This window comes from Ovis aries, chromosome X (genome assembly GCF_016772045.2).
Source record: "Ovis aries strain OAR_USU_Benz2616 breed Rambouillet chromosome X, ARS-UI_Ramb_v3.0, whole genome shotgun sequence".
NCBI classification, from domain to species: Eukaryota; Metazoa; Chordata; class Mammalia; order Artiodactyla; family Bovidae; genus Ovis; species Ovis aries.
In genome coordinates, this window is record NC_056080.1 from 66,850,630 (window position 1) to 66,872,690 (window position 22,061).

Consider the following 22,061-nt stretch of genomic DNA (forward strand, 5'->3'; position numbering starts at 1 on the left):
CCCATTGATTTAATTAGATTCTTAAAGTGGTATGTGGCCTGAAATATTTATTGACTACAGCTCCAATTATTTTAAATAGAATACTGTGTAAAAGGAGTGTGATAATCACTCTCCCCCAAATTAAGTCCATTAAAAGCTCAACCCCAAGATGTATCAAATGTCTTTAGACAAAGGACTTGCCATCTTCCCCATGAGCTCTGGTACTGTCTCAACTTTGATCAGGAGTTGGGAAGAAAAGGATGTGAAATCACTGGGAAAGAATAGAACCGCTTATTCACTACAACCATGCTGTTAGTTTAGTTCAAGAGGAATCTTTCTCTAGGGCCATAGTCACCAGAATACACCTCTGAATCCTGCACAGAGTGAAGAATATACATTTGTGATATCCATCACATAGGAAACTCATAGAAACTGGGAAAAGCAAAGACTCAGAATATTAGAGGGGCCCAATTGTGGGGGCTTTACCTGCTCTGTCCCTCATTCTCTATTCTCCCCCATTTCCTTGGTCTGGAAACTCAAAATCTCTTTTTATTCTTTAAAGCAATGGCTTGGGAGCTTGGTTTCAGTCTTTCATAGTTTTGGTGAAGAGAAAAAAGACAATATAGTGCATTTAAATAAAGGATTGCCTGATTGTCTTTTGGTGTTAAAATGATCTTCTGTGAATTGATAATGACTAGTTTTATTTTAAATGTCTTTACTTACCAAAATAAAAAGTTGGTACCTATAAAGACTCCCCCTCCATCTCTTTTTCCTTATTTAAAAATTTCCCAAATCTGAAATCTAAGTCTGGAAACCATTGAATTAAGACAATGTTGAAATAGTCCAGGTGAAATACCATGAAAGCTTGAATTAATGCAGTGTCACTGAGCAGGGGGATAGAAAGGCAGGAGAATTGAGAGTGGCCAAATGGATATGAGGATAGAAGAGAAAAGAATTGCTAGTAAACCTTGCTCTCTGGCTTGGGTCACTAACTGGATGAATGGCAGCACCATTCACTGAGCAAGAACATACTCAGGGGATATACGGATAATGAAATGATCTTGAATACATAAGTATGAAGAACTTGTAGAATGTCCAAGTGGATATAACCAGCCTATAACTGGAAATATAGGATGGGAACGCAGGGGAGATTTGAGGGAATCTAAGTGATAGTTCAAGTGGTGGAAGTGGATGAGATCCTTAAGTGAGAACAGAGGGTCACTTTCTCATACACATTTTTTTTTTTCAATTTCCTTGAGTATATTTAAAACCAGTGAAGTGGCTGTTGGCTGTATGTGCCACAATGACCTTGTGGTTATCTGGAGCTCTAGGTTCTCATAGGTGGCTCACATGGACTGGGCACTTAGAAGCAAAGTCGTTTTCTAGACATAGCCAATATTAAAATACTGAGCACCGTGGGACAAGAACTTAAGAAAGTCTCAGTTTAAAAGAATTATGAAAAATCTGATATCTTTTGGGTACTGGGCAAATTAACATGTATTGCTTTCCAATAAACAGCTTTGACACTTTGAGACGACTGTATCTCTGTAAAATCCATCTGAATCAGAAAATAAGGACATCATTTGTCCTAAGTCCTTTGAAGACTAGACACACTAGAAAATGATTCCCCAACTCAAGGGGTAGAAAAAGCCATCTGCACAAAACTTACCCAGTGCTCCTCAAATTTTAACATGAACACAAATCACCTAGGAATCTTGTTAAAATTGAGATTCTGATTCAGTAGAATTGTTGTAGAGCCTGGAATTCAACATTCCTGGTGAGTTCTCAGATGATGGTAATACTCCTATTCCTATTCAAATTGTTACTCAAAGCATGGTTAGAACATTTGGTGGCAATTTGACATTGATCAGTGGACTTGTTGGGCTTCCCTGATAGCTCTGTTGATAAAGAATCCACCTGCAATGTAGGAGATCACTGATCCCTGGGTTGGGAAGATCCACTGGAGAAGGGATAGGCTGCCCATTCCAGTATTCTTAGGCTTCCCTTGTGGCTCAGCTAGTAAAGAATCCACCTACAGTGCAGGAGACCTGGGTTCGATCCCTGGGTTGGGAAGATCCCCTGAAGAAGGGACAGGCTACACACTCCAGTATTCTGGCCTAGAGAATTCCATGGACTGTGTGTATAGTCCATGGGGTCGCAAAGAGTTGGACACGACTTTCACACACAGTGGACTTGTCTCAAATATGGTACCAATTTTTTGCAATTCTTTCCTTTTTTCCTATGTAATGTTTGTTTTGAAATGTAATTTTACATATTGAATTGAATATATTAGAGCTTTTATTTTGCAGATCGTTTTAAATTTTACTTTTAAAAATTCACTCTTATTGAGTTTTATAATAGTATTAGTTTGTAATGGATTGGAGGAAAACATTAGTCCTTCATCACAGACAGTTTGAGAAACATTGATCTAGACAATGAAGAACTTTTTATTTGGGACATAGAATTTAATTAGAAATGGTTGGTTTCTGTTACATATGATTCTAAAGCAGTATTTTAAACTTTTCTTTTTTATTTATTCCATAAACAATAACAAAACTCAGCTAAGTAACATTATGACAGTTTCACCATACACTCAATCACAAATATTTAAAACCTTTGCAACAAGAACAACAAAACCAGAGGTGTTACAAGAATAATTTACAAGAAAATCTATAAAACAGCAAGAAGCTCACAAATGTTCATTTTCTTTTGCACAATATCACTACACTCGTTCACAACATGTTTTGTGTTACAAAATTCCCAACAAAAGTGTATTTTTTCTTTGTATTGTGGTTTCTAAAACCAGAAACTTTGAAGTAAATATCCTTTTATTAGCACCTAGTGGTGCAGAAAAAGGAAAATTCTCACATACAGACACTTCACAGCACTTTTCTAAGAAAAATATACACTTACAAAATATGTTACAAATTGGCACACTTAAAAATATACAAGATTTTGTAGGCGTCTTAAGAGTGATCCCTAAGCTTTATTCTTCGATTGACTCTACAGATTATTTATAAAGTTTAACTCTAAAAGAAAAAGGCAAATAATTTCCTAACATTTTAAAGTTGCAGTGTCATATGTCAAACAGAAACTTAGGTTACATTCATAAAAAGGGCCTTTAACACTTTTAAATTTTCTTAAATGCTTAAGGGGCTTGGAGAGGAGAAAAAATGGGGATAATCATTTTATTTAGCACCATAAATCAGTAATTTACTAAAGAGGTGCATTCAGTTTTATGGAAATTAAATTAAGGACTAGTACATTCAACACTCTGTAGGCAGCAAACTCTAATCAGTGCTACAGGAATCCCAGTAGAGCATCTCAAGCTTTCTCTCATTCTCACTGGGAGTCAAAAACAAAAAGCCTCTTATAGTTTTCATTCTAAGCCTTTTCTTTTGTGCTGTAAAACTAGGCATCTCTCAAAGAGGCAAAATAATTTAAATATCTCCTTTCTTCTTTGTGAAGGGGGTGTCTTTCTCAGACTCAGAAATCACCGAGCTTGTTAGATGGACAGACATCCTTTCCATATCATGTTGATGAGTGCTTCTTTAGTATCTTTAATATCTATTTACTCAGATACCAATTTTAAAAGCCTCATTCACACCGTAAACTTTGAACTAAACCTCTTTCTTTTACATTATCCTTCTCCAATGCTTTATCTCTTAGTTATTATTCTGAAATCAAGAGTACATCTCAAGTATCATGTAGCTGCATGGGGAGCTCTGCTTCACAACTGTAGCTACTGTTTAGTATTCTGAGAAAAAAAATGTACCTTAAAGGGTAGCCTGAGTACTGCCATCAAAATAAGCCCATGCTGGCTGAGGACCTTCAAGCTGATACTGTTTCCCAAGTTAAACAGCCCACCTAAAGTTTTTTCTATCTTATTTTGTTCCTTGAGAAACCTTTACAAAATTCCTGGGCTACACTTTGTTGACAAGATTCCTATTTGCTACTAAAAATACTTGGTTTTGGTACTAAGTCTTCCAAACACAATGATGGGCTTAGTGAATTTTATTATTAGAAAGTCAATCTCATGTTAGTTTTATTTCATAAAAAGGACATATTCCTGTAGTGATGGGTAGTCACTTAAAATTTTCTAAATGAAAACAAAAACTCCTTAAACTGGAAAATTTCTCAATAATACAGGAGAAAACCAATACTTCTAGTTCTAGCATCAGTTAGGACTAGCTAATGCTTCATTCTCTTCAGCACAGAAACTTAGCTCTCTTTCATTCTTGGAACTGTTCTGAGAGCATCTGTGAATTGAAGATGTGGCAGATCTGCATCAGATGGGTTCAGCTTGGTAAGACCAAGCTTGGTTAAGAGGTTCTTGGATATGGGTTTCCTCCTTTAGGCAATAACTGCTAATTAGAACTCACTAAAATGGAAATTTACTAGAACTGCAGAATCTCGCATAACAGGACAAAGGATGCTAGCCAGAGTTGTTTACAGCTTGTGAGCATCTTTTATGCCTCTCTCTTTATACACTTGCCCCCTCCCTATTCTGCCTGTACACACGCAGATGCTTCTTAAGAAGCAAGGGAAAAGGTCAGAGAAGGTGAAAGTTGTCACAAAAGTCCATCTAGCACCAAGGACTTCAGGAAGATGTGATGAAGTGATGGTCAAGGTAGTGCCGGAGGTTTGAAAACACTGAGGAAGAGGTAAGGCCTTAACACATAACTACACAAAGTAACAAGTCAGAAGAGAGAGCTGTGAGGAAGCTGGTATATGAGACACTGGAGAGGCCATGGATTCAGGTCCGTTATCAAAGACCAAACATAACACTGAGAGTCTCAAAGAACATTGGTCAAGGCCACTATTTCAGCACCCTGCTCCTCATAGTCCAACAACTAACCAGGGCAGAAAGGGACCAGATCTTTCCTTATAGATCTTCAAGGAAAAGGAGTTTCCAACTTTCCTTAGTCATGTAATATAATTCTGCATGTGTGTGCATGTGTATCTGCATTTAAAATTAGATTTGAAAGTAGCCAAGGCAATGAAAAGTAATTAAGAATATGAAAGTTTCCCTTTGAACTTCCATAAGAAAGTAGCCTGGCTAAAGTTCGTATAGTCTGACACCTTGGGGAGGTGGAATATAAGATTATAAAAGAAGAACATTTTTAATATCAAGAACTAGAATTAAGTAAGGAGAATAATGGAGAATATCACTCCCAGGAAAGAAAAGATTAAAGGGGATTCTATTGGGGGAGGAATTATAAGAAGAAGCTTCTTAGAAGAGAGAAGGGAGTGGCAATCAGGAAATTCAGACCAGGAAAATTCCATATAGCTGATTTCAAATATCTATGATAGGGTAAAAACACTACCTTTCTGTCACTGGTCCTCACTCCACTAAGGCAGCTGGTTAAATAAGGAATCTCCAAAAGTCAGGCATATTATGTTGTTAGAGGGAGCAAAGGATTGTGAGAGCAGAGACAAGACCAACAAAGCTTCCCAAACTGAAGACCTCAGAACATGATATACTGAGAGGGATATAGAATGCAATTTAGAGAACAATCATCTTCTGCCTAATCCCATTGTTCATTTCTCAAACTCGGTTCCTTGTTATCTTTCAGTACAAAATAATTGGTTATAAGCCACTAATTTAACCTTAAAAACATAAAATTAACTGTAGGCCAAGAAAAAAAGGTACTTTAAAATGGCAGTTCTTTTCGGAGAAAGGGATAAACCATGTCCTAGATTAGGCTCCTAATGGGCTCCATAGGAGCGACTGAAAGAGTATCCATTCCAAAGGATTCATGATAGCAAGTTCTGACAAGGAAATTGTTTCCAACAGTTTTAGGCTGTCCTTCTATCCCACCTCACCCCATTTTCCAAACCTGAACTGATACTGAGGAAAAGTGGGACAACTGCTCCCATATTTATTTTTATAAAACATACTGTACTCATGGAACATTTTCTTTATTCCTTCTTTCATTGCCACCATTAGATTACATAGAGAGCACTCCATTCCTGTAAGCTGGTGACTTTGAGATTTGGAGTCTTGGGGATCAGAATATAGGCAGAGTTGGTGATTCCAAACTAAATTCAGCTGGAAAATAGAAAAATAAAAACAAAACAAAGACCAGTTCTGAGGAACCAGCCGTAGCATTTAGTAAAAACAGCTAGCTATCAGAGTGGAGAAATAGAAGAAAATGTTCCCATTTGATTATTTTTCCTTTTGAATGGCTGCTAAAGAGCAGGAGACATGTCACATCTGGTACTTTCCCATTAAGTAATTTTCCAGGACTCACCACACACTAGTGTCAAAACCTAGGAATAGGCCTGAATCAGCCTCACGAAATGCTCTTCACCCACTCATTCCCCACAGACATACACAATCACACCATCAAGAAGAAAAGTTTGTTCATTTTACTACCTAGTTGTAAGTAGTAGAGCTGGCTGGTAAAAGGAATCATGGACAAGTGTGCATACTTATACATGTGACAGGCTTCCTTCCATTTCTCTCTGACTACTTTCAAATGTTGCTTCTCTGTTTGTGAATATATTTAGGTGGCAATGACTAGGTAGGTTCATATTTTGCTTAAAATTTTCCTTTTGAAATATATTCCCTTTTTTAAAATCCCCTTTTCCCCCACCCACCTATTCTCCACCCTCCCACCCACAGCCTATATATCCACAAGTTAATAGGTTAGTAACAATATTAGTAAGAATAGTAAGAGTAACAACAACAACAACCAACAACATTAATAATATTAATCCCCTATATCTGTATAGCACTTTACGATCTACAAAGCGCTTTCATATCCGTTATCTCATCTGTGCCATTATGCATCAGTCATCAGACACACAGGCCTTCAACTGTGCCAGGAAAAGAGATCAAATGTTAGAAGTCAAGTGGTGAATAAAAGGGAAGAAAAAGCTAGTTGTGAGGGATGTTGGGGCTGTGAAATTTTTTGAAAAGGGAAAGGGCTAAATTAAAAATGTGATTTCAAAAATTTATATAAAAGATTGAGATTTAAGTTTAGTGTGTGGCATCAGATACTCTAGTCATCCTCAGACTAAGTATATATGGCCTCAATTAGTTGTTACGAATTATTCAGTTTATCAAATATATGTATGTGATTCATAGGCATCGAACTGAGATACCTTAACATTTTCTTTAAATGACATTGGCATTGCAAGATTAAACACTTAACATTAAAGCCATGATATGAGTGCATTTCTGACAAAACTGGAATAAAACATTTATGAAACTACTTAAAAGCAATCTATGTATTTCATTTATCATAGTCTTGATTTTATAGCTATTTTATAATTTATCCCAGACTATTATAAAATATATAAAACTGAGATATAAAGTATCAGCAATATAACTTTGCACTTTAAATAATTTTCAGATACAGATTTTCCTTTTAGAAAACAAACTTTAAAGCAGCTGCTTTGTTTCCTTGTAAAAGTTTCTGTAAATGCATATACTTGGGTCCCTGATGGACTTAGCTGTTGTGACTTTCAGACTTTTGCAACACTTTAACCCTTAGACAATGGAACAAACAAACCTTTATTGTGCCTTATTTAATGGTTCATGTTTCCACACCGGACAGTAGAATTTTAATTTTAAAAATAAGGTATGAATTCTTACATTTTAAATTAATTAATGAGCTTTAAACTGTGGGGGTGAATATGTAAGATGAGGTAAGGAAATTTGGCACATTTCAAACAGTATCCTTTAAGTTTTGGTAAATTGTGTAACACAACATATTTTTCCACTGTGATCTACAGGTGCTATCCACATAAGTGGGGGTGGTTAATAGCAATAATCACTGGATGGTTTCTATTAAATTAACAGGGACAAGTTCCCCAAATACTCACAACCAAATGTTGATATAGAAGTAAAAATATATACAATACAGTCACCTGTTTGTAGTTTGGCACAACGTTTTCCTTTATTTCCCCTTGGATAAATAGTGCATAAACTACTTGTGCAACTGTATGACTTCTAAAGTCTTTTACATAGAACATCAGATTAAAGTTTGCTTCTAAAGACTTATTCCCACACTTTAAAATTCTTTTCTTTAAGCACTTACATGTCAACATACATACCACAAGGCATATTTTGAAAGAAATAAAACACAAACATCAAATGTCTTTCTGGAAAATGAGAGTCTCTTCTTCAAACACAGGTAAAACCCAAAATGTTGTTTCTGCATTTAGGAGATTGTAGTTGGAATCCCTGCAGAAAAACCAAACAATTTATGCCATCTTAGTTAGATTTAGTGTATGTCCCACAAAGGGATCATACAATCTAAATTTGTTTACATCATACTAGATGCCGTATGATGCAGAAAAAGATACCAATAGCAGGGGGCACTAGAAAGCACTCCTAATTGCCTTATGATGAGATTTTGTTTTCTAAATTATGCTCTTTTTGTTTAAATCACATTGGTTTTTTGGTCTATATAACTTTTAAATTCTGTTGGTCAAAATTTTTCTTACTGCAAAGCCCTTCCCTTCCCCAAATCATTCAAAAGCATATTTTAGTTGTATTTTCTCAGTAAGTAAAAATTAATGCTGACTAGCAGAAAAAGTAGCCTTGTCAAAACTTATCCCTCGTCAAGCCACAACAAAATTGCCCAATCTTTTGGGTGGCTTAGAGGTATAGGGATTTTCATGCACTTTTTTCTTTTTGTTTTAATTTGAAAAAGAAAGGAATGGGACAGTTTCTTTCATGCAAACTTTTGCTTTCAAGAGGGAAAAAATGAGGGACTGTGGGCTTAGCAGAGTAGGAAAGCTAAGGTGCATCATCTCAGCCATTTTGGTGCAGTATTACCTCAGTTTTTCAAAAGAAGCTGTCCCAGCCTCATCCTTGTGGACTTGTTCTCGCTCCATACGCTTTCCCTTACATTTCTCTTCTCTCAGGGCCTTGGAGCTGGTTTTGTGACGATATAACTTTTTGTGTGTTGGTACATTATTGCCTAAAGTGCTCAGGTTATTAAGCTTTTTATCAAAGAAGGCAGAGCGAGAGTCCTCATTATAACCAGACATGCTTGCACGACTAGGATCACCTATCGCTGCTTTCCCATTGCTTTTACTCACACCCTTGATAGACCTGTGATTCTTAGTGGCTCCTGGAGAGCCACTGTTGACCTTTTTCTTAGATTCCTGTGGTGTCCCAGCCAATATTTTGAGGGTTTTTAATTTTAGACTATTGGACTCAGGGGAGTAGAATATATTGGGGTCCCCATGGTGCTCCATGGGTTCCCAAAGGGGTTCTATGGAGGCCATCATGAACCTCTGCACATCTGCCATACCAGAGGCAATGTTGGACAAGATATATGAAGGCTCCTGAAATTCCCGTTGGTCATCATCCAAAAGGTTATTGGTGTTGGTGCCCATGTTTATGTCATTCCAGCCTGGGCTGCTCTCCTTCCCCAAAGACCAGTCTCCAGAAAGTCCCTTCTGACTTGGCATCTTCATAGAGGCCACAGGGCCATGTTGGATACATTCAGCCAATGTCTTCCCTGTGGAGGATATGCTGTTGATTTGGCCTCCTCCACAACTGATGCCAATTTGCATTTTCTCTCCATTGATTGCAGCCATGAATTTCCCTTTCTTTGCTGACTTAGGGACCTGGCGGGAGGTTTTGCCAGGTGGTTTTTCAATCCCTTTGTTGTTGCCTTTGGGGGATTTTTTCCTGTTGTTTTTCTGAGAAGAACTTTGGTTCATAGCCCCACTCTTGCTGGGTGAACTTTTCTTTCTTGATTTTGACATCTTGTTGCTGGTACTTATTTGACTAGATGGATCATTAAATGTTGATAAGCAAGGGGCTTTCTGGAGTAGGCTGACAGAATCCTCATCATTGAACATATGGAACTGAAACTGATGGTTATGTAAAGTAAATCCATCATCCACTTGAACCTGCCGTGAAAGGTTACTGCAGTCCCACTTGATTTTCTCCATATTGCCCAGTGTTCCTGGGACACCCTCTTGAAATCCTTTTAGTGTTCCTAGTGTCTTGATATTCTCACATCTGGTAATTTGAGGGGAAAGACTGGGAGTATCAGGTGGAGATATCTCTGAGAGGGAAGAGTGGCGGAATTTGTCAGGAGTGAAGTTGGAGATATCCAGGAGGTCAGTGGACTCCTTTAGTGGTGCTATCTCATCAATGCTCTGCTGTATCACCAGCTTGGGGCTGCAGTGGGCCAAGAAGTCATCAGCAATATCATCATCACCATCCTTTTCACAAGATTTCAAGCTTAAGGAGCAATAGTTGCTTGAGTTGACAGAGAGTGGGGCAATGGAATCAAAGCTAAAGAGCCGCACATTGTCCATATTGACTGGACCCTGCTGGAAAGGAAAGCAGACCTCTCCATTATTAAAGTGACATAATTGATAAGAGTCATCAGATGAGAGCTGGGTGTCTTGCACAGAGGTATATATGACCTTGTTGCAACTGCTGCCACCACTATTGAGACAGATTGGATTGTATGTTGTAGCTGTGAGGCTATTTTCCATGGAGACTACTTGGGAGACTCCAAATTCACTGGACTGGGTTGGAACTATCTCCCTTGAGACTTCAGCCATGAATTCCTGGGAGCCAGAAGTAGGTTTGTTGTGCCACACATCTCCATAGCTGCTTGATTCCATTTTGAAGTTTTGGGATGACTGAAGTAGCTCAGACTCAGAAGGTGAGGAAAGCACACAGTCCTGGGAGGGTTGGAGAGGTACAAATGATTTTTCTGTTTGAGTGAGCCTGTCTTCATTTTGCTCTGGAGAATGATGATTGAAGTATGAGATACCAGTATTATTTGACAAGTCAGAAGCATCTAACAATGTCTGTAGATACCCTCCAGGAATAACAGGTATATTGTTGGCAACATGAGCAGATGATAGAGGCATTTCAGAAGAGCAGCTGGTTGGTAGGAAAGTAGAATTCTTAGCAACCTTTGTCTCATGAAATTCAGATAGATGAGAACTGTTTGAGGTCCCAGCAATAGCTTCATTCTTTGAATTAGCCTTGGAGGATTGGTTTTCCAAAAGAGGGCTCATTTGAACAACTGGCTTGCTTTCTTGCCCAGCTTTGATTTTTTTGGATTTTAACCTGGCTTCACTTTTAAATTTGATTTTGTTAAGCACTTTCCTCTCTGGTGCCTTAAACTGACCATCTTGGGCTTTGACTTTCTCTGAGTCAGGACCTGTGATATCATTTAAATGTGATCCATTTGCACAGCTGGGGGCAGCCAGAGGTGCTGACTTCAGTGTGCCTTTCAGGCCTCCATCTTCTTTACGATTATTAGCTTGCCTCTCATCATTGCAGAATGAAACCTGCTTACCACTTGCTGACGTTTCTATGGATGGGATTCTTTGAATCCTGTGCCTGTTGCCAAGTTTAGATTTTCGTTTGCGAGCAGGTGGCAGAAATGACATCTCAAAGCTACCTGGTTCAAAGCTTTGCTTTTGGCATAAGGATATTTTGCTGGAGTCTGCATTGCTGTTTCTCTGCTTTTTCTTCTTTTGCCAGAAGCCCTTCAAGGGAGCCAGCTTGGCATATTTGTTGAGCTGATTTTCACTCAAATTAACTGTTGTTTCACTGGCATCCACTCTACCCAACTTCACCAGCATGTTTTTCTCACCTTTAAAACGATTGATGATAATATATTTGATAATAACAGGGGGCTCCTTACGGGTTACTTTTCTTCTCTTTTTGGGACACCATTCATCATCATCTTCTTCTATAGAACCACCTGGCAGCCATTCCTTCCTCTCATTTACTTTTTCACCCTCTAGTGAGTCAACATCATACAGATAATCTTCACTATACCTGACTTTTCTCTTGGCTCGTAGCCCATAGTTCTGCTGGGAGGAGGAGCTGCCAGAATTAGTGTCCCGAGCCATATAGCGGCTACAGTCCTTGATCTCCCCCATGGTATCAAATGAGACCTCAATGAAGGAACTACCATCACTGAAATTCCCTGATGCCTCCAAGGAATTGGCAAGATGGCCTTGCTTTAGATTCTTAAATTGCCCTACTTCAGTTCCACTGCATGGTTTATTTAAGGCAGATTTTTCATCATTATCCTTCCCATCTTTTTTCTCTGTACCTTTTTCTTCCTGGCCTTCTTCTTTGCCTTTCTTCTTGTCCAGGTTTTTATCTTCCTCCCCCCAGATAATGCTCACATCAGGGACCTTGAATTGGGAAAAATCGCTACTTTGCTTCAGGGCCCCAGTTTTAGACTCCCGCTTGGGGCATGTAGTAAAGACACTGGGAAAAAAGTTGAACTGGGCATCCTCCTGCATCAAAAGGGTGGTCTTGTCTCGAACATTGTCCTGGAAGGACTCATATCGAATTTTCAGGGAGCAGACATCACTTCCCAGTGTTGACTCATCATCATCAAACATGTAGTTATCCACATCTTCTTCAGAGAAGAGGTTGACAGACAGCTCATTCTTGGAACAGAGGTCAAGTAGTTCAATCTTACTCTCACTAATGAAAGTCTCAAAGTAACCCCAATCCTGATTGGAATTTGCCAGCAAAGCCTCTTCTGTATTGCACTTATCTAACAATAATGCCTCATAATAACTTTTCTGACCTGGGTCCTCCAAGTCAATGTCAGGTTTCTCAGCTTCTCGTCTATCTCCTGCCCTTGATTTGTGCAAGGGGAAGCCTAGGAGCTGATCTGAGAGAAGCTGTTCTCCGTATTTCATGTTTTCTCCAGCATTAATACACTGAATCCCTATATCAGAGACTGCACAGGTTTCATAATCCCTGTTTAGATCACTGACTTTTAGACTGATCCCTGGCTCAGGATCTACTGCATCCTTGGATTCCATGAAGCAGCCCAGGCAAGTCCGGCTTGGCTGCATGAGGCAGTCCCCATTCAGAGCTGACATGCCTGCAGGCTCCATTATGGCAAATGGAGCTTTCTCACACTCATTGGGCAATGACCATGTGTTCAGGCCCTTTGCAACACCAGATGTAAGGGAGATGGCGTTCACAGAAGCACTATTAGCAGCGTGCTCAGGTGCTTCAATCAGGCCCAAAGGAGAGGGAGGGCTCTGCATACAGGGCTTCTTAGAGGGCAGAGGCAGGAGACCTCTGGGGTACATCAGGTTCTCTTTTTGAGCCACTGGTATAGACTGGATTGGTGCAGCAGCTTCTAGAGCTGCAAATGACTTCATTGCCACATCTTGGTCCTCTGAATCTAGAGAAAAGGGGGAAAATGACAGAAATAAAGTTAAAGATCTTAGACCAGACTCATTAACTCTTTCCCTTGATCAGTTTCTGGTACTTGATATTAATGTATAAAAGGTAAGCTTCAGCTTCTCTAACTTTAGAACTAGAAACTACAAAGTTAAAGAATGACCCTGATTTTGTACTGAACATTTATGAGAGTATAAAGTAATTATTTCTTTAGGTTCAGCTTTTTCTTCAGACACACAACATTCTCCTCAGAAATAAGGGGAAAATGGATTGCTTGATCAATTGGAAAGTCAAAGCTTTCAGGGTGGGAAAATGCTCAAATGGGATATATTCATGATTTTTAAACTCTAAGGCATATTCCTATCCTTCAGACTTACCTCTGTTTTGGAAGCTTCTACGGAATCTAGACATTTCAAACTTCACATCAAAGCAGATTTCTAATTCACTATGAATTTAGGGGAACCTAAGTATTCATTTGATAGAGATGATTTCAGAGAGCAAAGGGGTTGGATTAGATACCTCCTAGAGACCCTTCTGGTCCAGTCCAGTCTAGTCCCATATCCCAGAGTTGATGGGATAAAGTTTAGGATTAACACCTATCTCAGAGGTATCCTAGACTTAACTTGCCCCTGCTCTGTGGATATTGAAAATCTATAGCAATAACAAAGTACTACTGGGAGAGCTAATGCATACTATAATTAAATTCCCTTACCATTTTCCTTGACCCCATTAATCATAGTGTTTTCTCCGTTGGTTGAGGCAACAATAGCCTTATCTTGTTGGTTATCCATGAATGGAACCTCTTATTGTTTCATTCCAAGTCCAAATGCTGTCCAACCTGCACATTTCAAATACATAATAATATCAGTCACTAAATTTTTTCTGTTTTAAGGTTATTTCAGCTAGAGAGGTCTTAAAAGCTTTACTGGAATTTACCTGTTTTCAGACTGGCTTCATAGCCACTATTGTTTTTGTTTCATAGCTTATACATACTATATAAGTCAGTTTGGAAATTCACACTTCATTCATACATTCTAGATCCTTCTATCCCCTCTTGGCTACCATACTATTAAAACAGAAGTCTGAGGAAGCAGGCAAACTTACATCTTCCTTCAGATAGTAACACATTTAACCGCTTCCAACCCCTGGCCAAAACAAGGCTGTAAAAATGTTTCCACAGATTACTAATGTATACTTATATCCCCTTTCAAGTAATGAAATAAAGAACAGCTGCTTCAGACAAATATTACTAGCAAAAATTAAGGTATCATGAAATATATACAGGAGCAATGCACTTAATTATCAAGAATTGTCTAATCTTGTCAGATACAACAAGAATACTGGAACAAGTATACTACAACAAGAATCATGGAACATATAAGTGCCACTGTAACTTTACTCTGGGATGCTGTTTTCCTAAGAATATAAATTTCTCCTCAGAAAAAATCTGACCAAGCACCCAGGATTCATTGTTCTGAATTAAATGCAAAAAAGTATTGAGAATAGAGATAATATGCTTTGGCAAAAGAGAGAAGAGGTGGAGACTGGTATGGGAGTTTGATAAGTTGGGAAGGGGAGAGGAAGGGAGCACTAGGTGCTAGGCTGGATACAGTTACAGAAGTTCTCTCATTTGTACTTATAATCATCTTGTAATTTTGGCTCTGCTAGGTTCTTATTTGTTTTCTTTTTCTGGGCCATGCCACGCAGCTTCTGGGATCTCAGTTTTCCCACTAGGGATTGAATCTGGACCATGGCAGTGAAAGCACTGAATCCTAACCTCTAGACCACCAGGGAGCTCCCTTACTCCCTTAATTTTTTTCAAAAGGGTAAACTGAGTATCATAGATACTGACTTAGATACTAATAGAGATATTATCATATATATTAACAATGATTATCTATTATTTGGGCCTTTTCCCCCCCTACAGAATCAGAAGGCTAAACCCTGAGCAGAAAATCCTTTAGTCCATTCCTATGACTTTAGATCTCAGCTCTAAATGACACAACTTAAAGGCGTGTATTTTCACACATTTTAATTTATACCTTGGCTGTTTATAAAAAAAGATTTGGGAGAAGGATTATAATTTTTTATGCCTGCAATACAAACATCTCTGCACTTGTTTAACTCTTCCCTGTTGATCAGCATTTTAGGATAACAAATTTTATGGGGTTATTAAAATCTATTTTGAGCTGAAATTGATTAGCACGTTTGGAATAATGTACAAGCTGCTTTGCTGACCATGGTAAATCATGCAGTGTAATGGCACTGATATAACATTAGCATGGAGACAGGTATTTTGAAGCAAGAAAATGCTCAGTTAAAGTGGAAAAGCAGTCTCTCCTACTTGACCTTCCCTCAGTTGGGTCTGAAGAAGGCTCACAGATCTTGTCCTAGTAGATTGCTATGCTCTTCCCCAAAGGCCTTTAGGGCTCAGGTCTCAGAGTCTAGATGACCCATGCCTACGATTGTGTTGGTGGCTGTCCTTGGCCTTTCCCAACTGGGAAAAAATAAGGCAAGAAAGTAATTCATGTTTCTGCCTATGGATCTGGGACAACATAGCCTTTGGGATGAGTAGTGCTAATCTCTGGGATACCAGTTTAAATTAATTCAACAAATTTACTATGTACTACCTGTGGTCATGGTGGTGTACCAGAAACTGCAGTGGAAAAGGTAGTTGACTGAGACTAGATCCTTGCTCTCAAGTTGCTCAGAATTTATGGGAGAAAACAAGTCAGAGACAAATACTAATAAATATATTTTGTTCACTGAAATAGAGGGAAAAAGTTTCTATAGGAGTTCAAAATAGAGATAAATTATTCCACTTCTAGAAAGGAGGGAAATCAGTGAAGGATTCACTAATAGCAGCATTTGATTTGGACCTTGAAGGATGCTGTTCCAGGGAGTAGGAATGGGGAATAATAGAGGAGAGAAAGGCATTCTAGGCTTCAGGAACTTCATGAGTTGCCATGAGTCTCTCCCTACTCCAGTCAGCCTAAACAACTGCGACAGAATCATAGGCCTGACACTTTCCTTCCATATAACACACTTTTCCTTATTTTTTCATTGTTCTTTTTTAAAAATTAATTTATTTTAAATGAAACAAAGATGAATATTTGTATAATAAAAGGTATAATTCACCAAGAAGATAGACATCATAAACCATTAACGGCAAAGAAATCTTAACAACACAGAAACAAAGATACAAAAGCAAAAATAAGAAGAAATATAAGTGAAAAGAAAAAATATATAATCATAGTGAGACATATTAACATTGCTCAGGGACTATTTTATCAAGTGCAGAAAAAACAAGAATAGAAGCATCTTGAATGATGTCATTAATAATCTAAATATAATAGATTTACATTTAATTAATTTATGTTAATCATATGCTACACAAATATATTCAAAATTTTGTATTTCATAAGTTGTTATTAGATGTCCATAGGACATTTAGAAAAACTGGTAATAGAAAAAGAGACACAGATGTATAGAACAGTCTTTTGGACTCTGTGGGAGAGGGAGAGGGTGGCATGATTTGGGAGAATGGCATTGAAACATGTATATAATCATATAAGAAACGAATCGCCAGTCCAGGTTCGATGCAGGATACAAGATGCTTGGGGCTGGTGCACTGGGATAACCCAGAGGGATGGTATGGGGAGGGAGGTGGGAGGGGAGTTCAGGATTGGGAACACATGTACACCCGTGGCAGATTCATGTTGATGTATGGCAAAACCAATACAATATTGTAAAGTAATTAGCCTCCAATTAAAATAAATAAATTTAAATTTAAAAAAGAAAAACTGGTAAAAAGATAAACATGACAAAATTTCAAAAATATAATTGTTTTTTGTGTGTGATTCAGTTTTATATATAAGCACATATATTGTTTTTGAAATTATTTTCTGTTATAGGTTATTATAAGACATTGACTATGGTTCCCTGTGCTATATAGTTAACCTCTGTCGCTTGTTGCATATCTATTTTTTAAAAATTAGAAAGACAGGAAAAAAGACACAGATGTGTATAACGGACTTTTGGACTCCGAGGGAGAGGGAGAGGGTGGGATGATTTGGGAGAGTGGCATTCTAACATGTATACTATCATGTAAGAATTGAATCGCCAGTCTATGTCTGACGCAGGATACAGCATGCTTGGGGCTGGTGCATGGGGATGACCCACAGAGATGTTATGGGGAGGGAGGTGGGAGGGAGGTTCATGTTTGGGAACGCATGTAAGAATTAAAGATTTTAAAATTAAAAAAATAAAAAACTTAAAAAAAAGAAAAAATAAATAAAAATTAGTAATATAGCATTCTATTTATACTAGCTCAAATAAGTGGAATCAAAATGTCATAATTTTTTTAGGTAAAAATTTGTAAGTTTACATATATATTCGTAAGCTATGCATATATATATGTATACAAAAGCTTTTCTACTATGATTGATAAAGGCTTGAGAAAGAACATCAAAGAAAAAAGAAGAGATGGAGAAATGGGAAAACATAAACTAAATGAAATGGGAGCACTGACTATGAAATAGAAAAATGAAACAACCTAGATAAAGATAAAAGATCTTCATATAGTCCAGTTGTTTTTAAACATGGCTGCTTCATAGAAACATATCTGGAGCTCTGGTAAAAAAAAATACCTGGGCATTTGTATTTTTCAAAAAATTCCAAGATAATTCTGATATGCATCTGGATTTTAAACAGTGATTACAGGTTTTGCTATTAAATGCTAGTTTTGGTGATATAGAATTCTATATTTTTTCTGTTGACCAATCATGATACAATGGTATTAAGTGAGTAATACTTACATAATCACAATAGTAAAAGATATTTATCAGTTTTCACAATCAATAGTCAGACAAAAAATAAAAGATGATTACAATTGCAAGCCATAATAGGAATAGGATTAACCTAGCAATATAAAATAATTACATACAATTTGGGGGGTCAAGCAGAGTAATGTGGTAAGTGGAAGTGCATACATGCACATGTTTTCATCTGCTCAGTCAATCTATGTCTTTTGGTTGGTGCATTTAATACATTTACAGTTAAGGTAATAATTGAGATGTATGATCCTATTCCCCTGGAGAAGGGAATGGCAACCCATTCCAGTATTCTTGCCTGGAGAATTCCATAGACAGAGGAGCCTGGCAGGCTAAAATCCATGGGGTAGCAAAGAGTCAGATATGACTGGGTGACTAACACTTTCACTTTCATGATCCTATTACCATTGTTTTGGGTTTATTTTCTGTAGGTAGGGCTTTTCCTTCTCTTGTTTTCTGCCTAGAGAAGTTCCTTTAGCACTTGTTGTAAAGCTGGTTTGTTAGTGCTGAATTCTCTTAACTTTTGCTTGTCTGGAAAAGCTTTTGATTTCTCCATCAAATCTGAAGGAGAGTCTTCCTGGGTAGAATATTCTTGGTTGTAGGTTCTTCCCTTTCATCACTTTAAATATATCATGCCATTCCCTCCTGGCTTGTAGAGTTTCTGTTGAGAAATCAGCTGATAGCCTGATGGGAGTTCCCTTGCATATTGTCATTTCCCCCTTGTTGATTTTAATATTTTATCTCTGTCTTTAATTTTTGTCAGTTTGATTACTATGTGTCTTTGTGTGTTCCTCCTTGAGTTTATCCTGCCTGGGACTATCTGTGCTTCCTGGACTTGGCTGGTTATTTCCTTTCCCATGTTAGGGAAGTTTTCAACTATGACCTCTTCAAGTATTTTCTCAGGTCCTTTCTCTCTCTCTTCTCCTTCTGGGTCCCCTATAATGTGAATGTTGGTGTGTTTAATGTTGTCCCAGAGGTCTCTCAGGCTCTCTTCATTTCTTTTCATACATTTTTCTATGTTCTGTTCTGTGGTAGTGATTTCCAACATTTCTGTCCTCCAGGTCATTTATCCATTCTTCTGCTTCAGTTATTCTGCTATGGATTCCTTCTAGTGTATTATTCATTTGTTTGTTTGTTCTTTAGTTCTTCTAGGTCTTTGGTAAACATTTCTTGTATCTTCTCAATCGTTGCCTCCATTCTTTTTCTGAGATTCTGAATCATCTTCACTATCATTACCTTGAATTCTTTTTCTGGAAGGTTGCCTATCTCCACTTCTTTAGTTGTTTTTCTGGGGTTTATCTTGTCCCTTCATCTGGGACATAACTTTCTGCTTTTTCATGCTGATTAACGTTCTGTAATGTGCCTTTATTTTAGTCACTGCTGGATTTTGGTTCTTCTTGCCTCTTCTGTCTGCTCTTTGATGGAGGGGGCTAAAAGGCTTGTGTGGGCTTCCCTGGTGGCTCAGAGGTTAAAGCATCTGCCTGCAATGTGGGAGACCTGGGTTCGATCCCTGGGTTGGGAAGATCCCCTGTAGAAGGAAATGGTAACCCATTCCAGTATTCTTGCCTGGAGAATCCCATGGACGGAAGAGCCTGGTGGGCTACAGTCCACGGGGTCACAAAGAGTCGGACATGACTGAACGACTTCACTTCACTTCACTTCAAGCTTCTTGATGGGAGGGACTACTGGTGGGAAAAATTGGGTCTTGCTCTGGTGGGTAGGGCTCTGCTCAGTTCAGTTCAGTTCAGTCACTCAGTCGTGTCCGACTCTTTGTAACCTCATGGACTGCAGCACACCAGGCTCCTCTGTCCATCACCAACTCCTGGAGCTTACTCAAACTCATGTCCATCAAATCGGTGATGCCATCCAACCATCTCATCCTCTGTTGTCCCCTTCTCCTCCCGCATTCAATCTTTCCCAGCAACAGGGTCTTTTCCAATGAGTCAACTCTTTGCATGAGGTGGCCAAAGTACTGGAGTTTCAGCTTCAGCATCAGTCCTTCCAATGAACACCCAGGACTGATCTCCTTTAGGATGGGCTGGTTGGATCTCCTTGCAGTCCAAGGGACTCTCAAGAATCTTCTCCAACACCACAGTTCAAAAGCATCAATACTTTGGTGCTCAGCTTTCTTTATAGTCCAACTCTCACATCCATACATGACTACTGGAAAAACCATAGTTTTGAATAGAGGGACTTTTGTTGGCAAACTAATGTCTCCGCTTTTTAATACGCTGTCTAGGTTGGTCAAGCTTTTCTTTCAAGGAACAAGAGTCTTTTAATTTCATGGCTGCAGTCACCATATGCAGTGATTTTGGAACCCCCCAAAATAAAGTCTGTCACTGTTTTCATCATTTCCCCACTTATTTGTCATGAAGTGATGGGACTGGATGCCATGATCTTAATTTTCTGAATGGTGAGTTATAAGCCGACATTTTCACCCTCCTCTTTCACTTTCATCAAGAGGCTCTTCAGCTCTTCTTCACTTTTTGCCATAAGGGTGATGTCATTTGCATATCTGAGATTATTGGTATTTCTCTCAGCAATCTTGATGCCAACTTGTGCTTCATCCAGCCTGGCATTTTGCATGATGTGCTCTGCATATAAGTTAAATAAGCAGGGTGACATTATACAGCATTGACCTACTTCGATTTGGAACGAGTATGTTGTTCCATGTATAGTTCTAGTTGCTTCTTTACCTGCATACAGATTTCTCAGGAGGCAGGTCAGGTGGTCTGGTATTCCCATCTTTTTAAGAATTTTCCATAGTTTGTTGTGATCCACACAATCAAAGGCTTTGGCATAGTCAATAAAGCAGAAATAGATGTTTTTCTGGAATTCTCATGCTTTTTTGATGATCCAACGTATGTTGGTAATTTGATCTCTGGTTCCTCTGCCTTTTATGAATCCAGCTTGAACATCTGGAAGTTCACAGTTCACATACTGTTGAACCCTGGCTTGGAGAATTTGGAGCATTACTTTGCTAGCATGTGAGATGAGTGCAATTGTGTGGTAGTTTGAGCATTCTTTGACATTGCCTTTTTTGGGGATTGGAATGAAAACCGACCTTTTCAGTCCTGTGGCCACTGCTGAGTTTTCCAAATTTGCTGGCATATTGAGTGCAGCACTTTCACAGCATCATCTTTTAGGATTTGAAATAGCTCAACTGGAATTCCATCACCTCCACTAGCTTTGTTCGTAGTGATGCTTCATAAGGCCCACTTGACTTCACATTCCAGGATGTCTGGCTCTAGTTGAGTGATTACACCATCATTGTTATCTGGATCTTTAAGATCTTTTTTGTATAGTTCTTCTGTGTATTCTTGCCACTTCTTCTTAATATCTTGTGCTTTTGTTAGGTCCGTAACATTTCTGTCCTTAATTGTGGCCATCTATGCATGAAATGTTTCCTTGGTATCTCTAATTTTCTTGAAGAGATCCCTAGTCTTTCCCATTCTGTTGTTTTCCTCTATTTCTTTGCATTGATTGCTGAGGAAGGCTTTCTTATCTCTCCTTGCTATTCTTTGGAACTCTGCATTCAAATGGGTATATCTTTCCTTTTCCCTTTGCCTTTAGCTTCTCTTCTTTTCACAGCTATTTGTAAGGCCTCCTCAGACAGCCATTTTGCCTTTTGGCATTTCTTTTTCTTGGGGATGGTCTTGATCACTGCCTCCTGTACAATGTCACGAACCTCCGTCCATAGTTCTTCAGGCACTCTGTCTATCAGATCTAATTCCTTGAATCTATTTGTCACTTCCACTGTATAATTGTAAGCGATTTGATTTAAGTCACACCTGAATGGTCATGTGGGTTTCCTACTTTCTTCAATTTAATTTGGCAATAAGGAGTTGATGATCTGAGTAACAGTCAGCTCCCAGTCTTGTTTTTGCTGACTGTATAGAGCTTCTCCATTTTTGGCTGCAAAGAATATAATCAATCTGATTTTGGTGTCAACCACCTGGTGATGTCCATGTGTAGAGTCTTCTCTTGCGTTGTCTTCTCTTGTCTATTTGCTCTGTGGTTGGGTCAATAGTGACCTCCAAGAAGGTTTACCCCAAAGGGGACCTTTCCAGACAGTTACTGCATCCTTG

General features: G+C 38.5%; 1 protein-coding gene across 1 annotated transcript in view; it reads right to left on the bottom strand.

Moving 5' to 3' along the window:
• Window positions 1-2,423: 2,423 nt before the first annotated feature.
• Window positions 2,424-22,061, bottom strand: part of NEXMIF (neurite extension and migration factor) — a 210,467-nt gene continuing 190,829 nt past the window's right edge. The window contains exons 2-4 of the mRNA XM_060408203.1: window positions 13,854-13,979; window positions 8,771-13,142; window positions 2,424-8,173 (exon numbers count right to left, since the gene is read on the bottom strand). Coding sequence (XP_060264186.1) covers window positions 8,080-8,173; window positions 8,771-13,142; window positions 13,854-13,932 — 4,545 coding nt within the window. The 5' untranslated portion in view covers window positions 13,933-13,979 and the 3' untranslated portion in view covers window positions 2,424-8,079. The remainder of the gene's footprint in view (window positions 8,174-8,770; window positions 13,143-13,853; window positions 13,980-22,061) is intronic.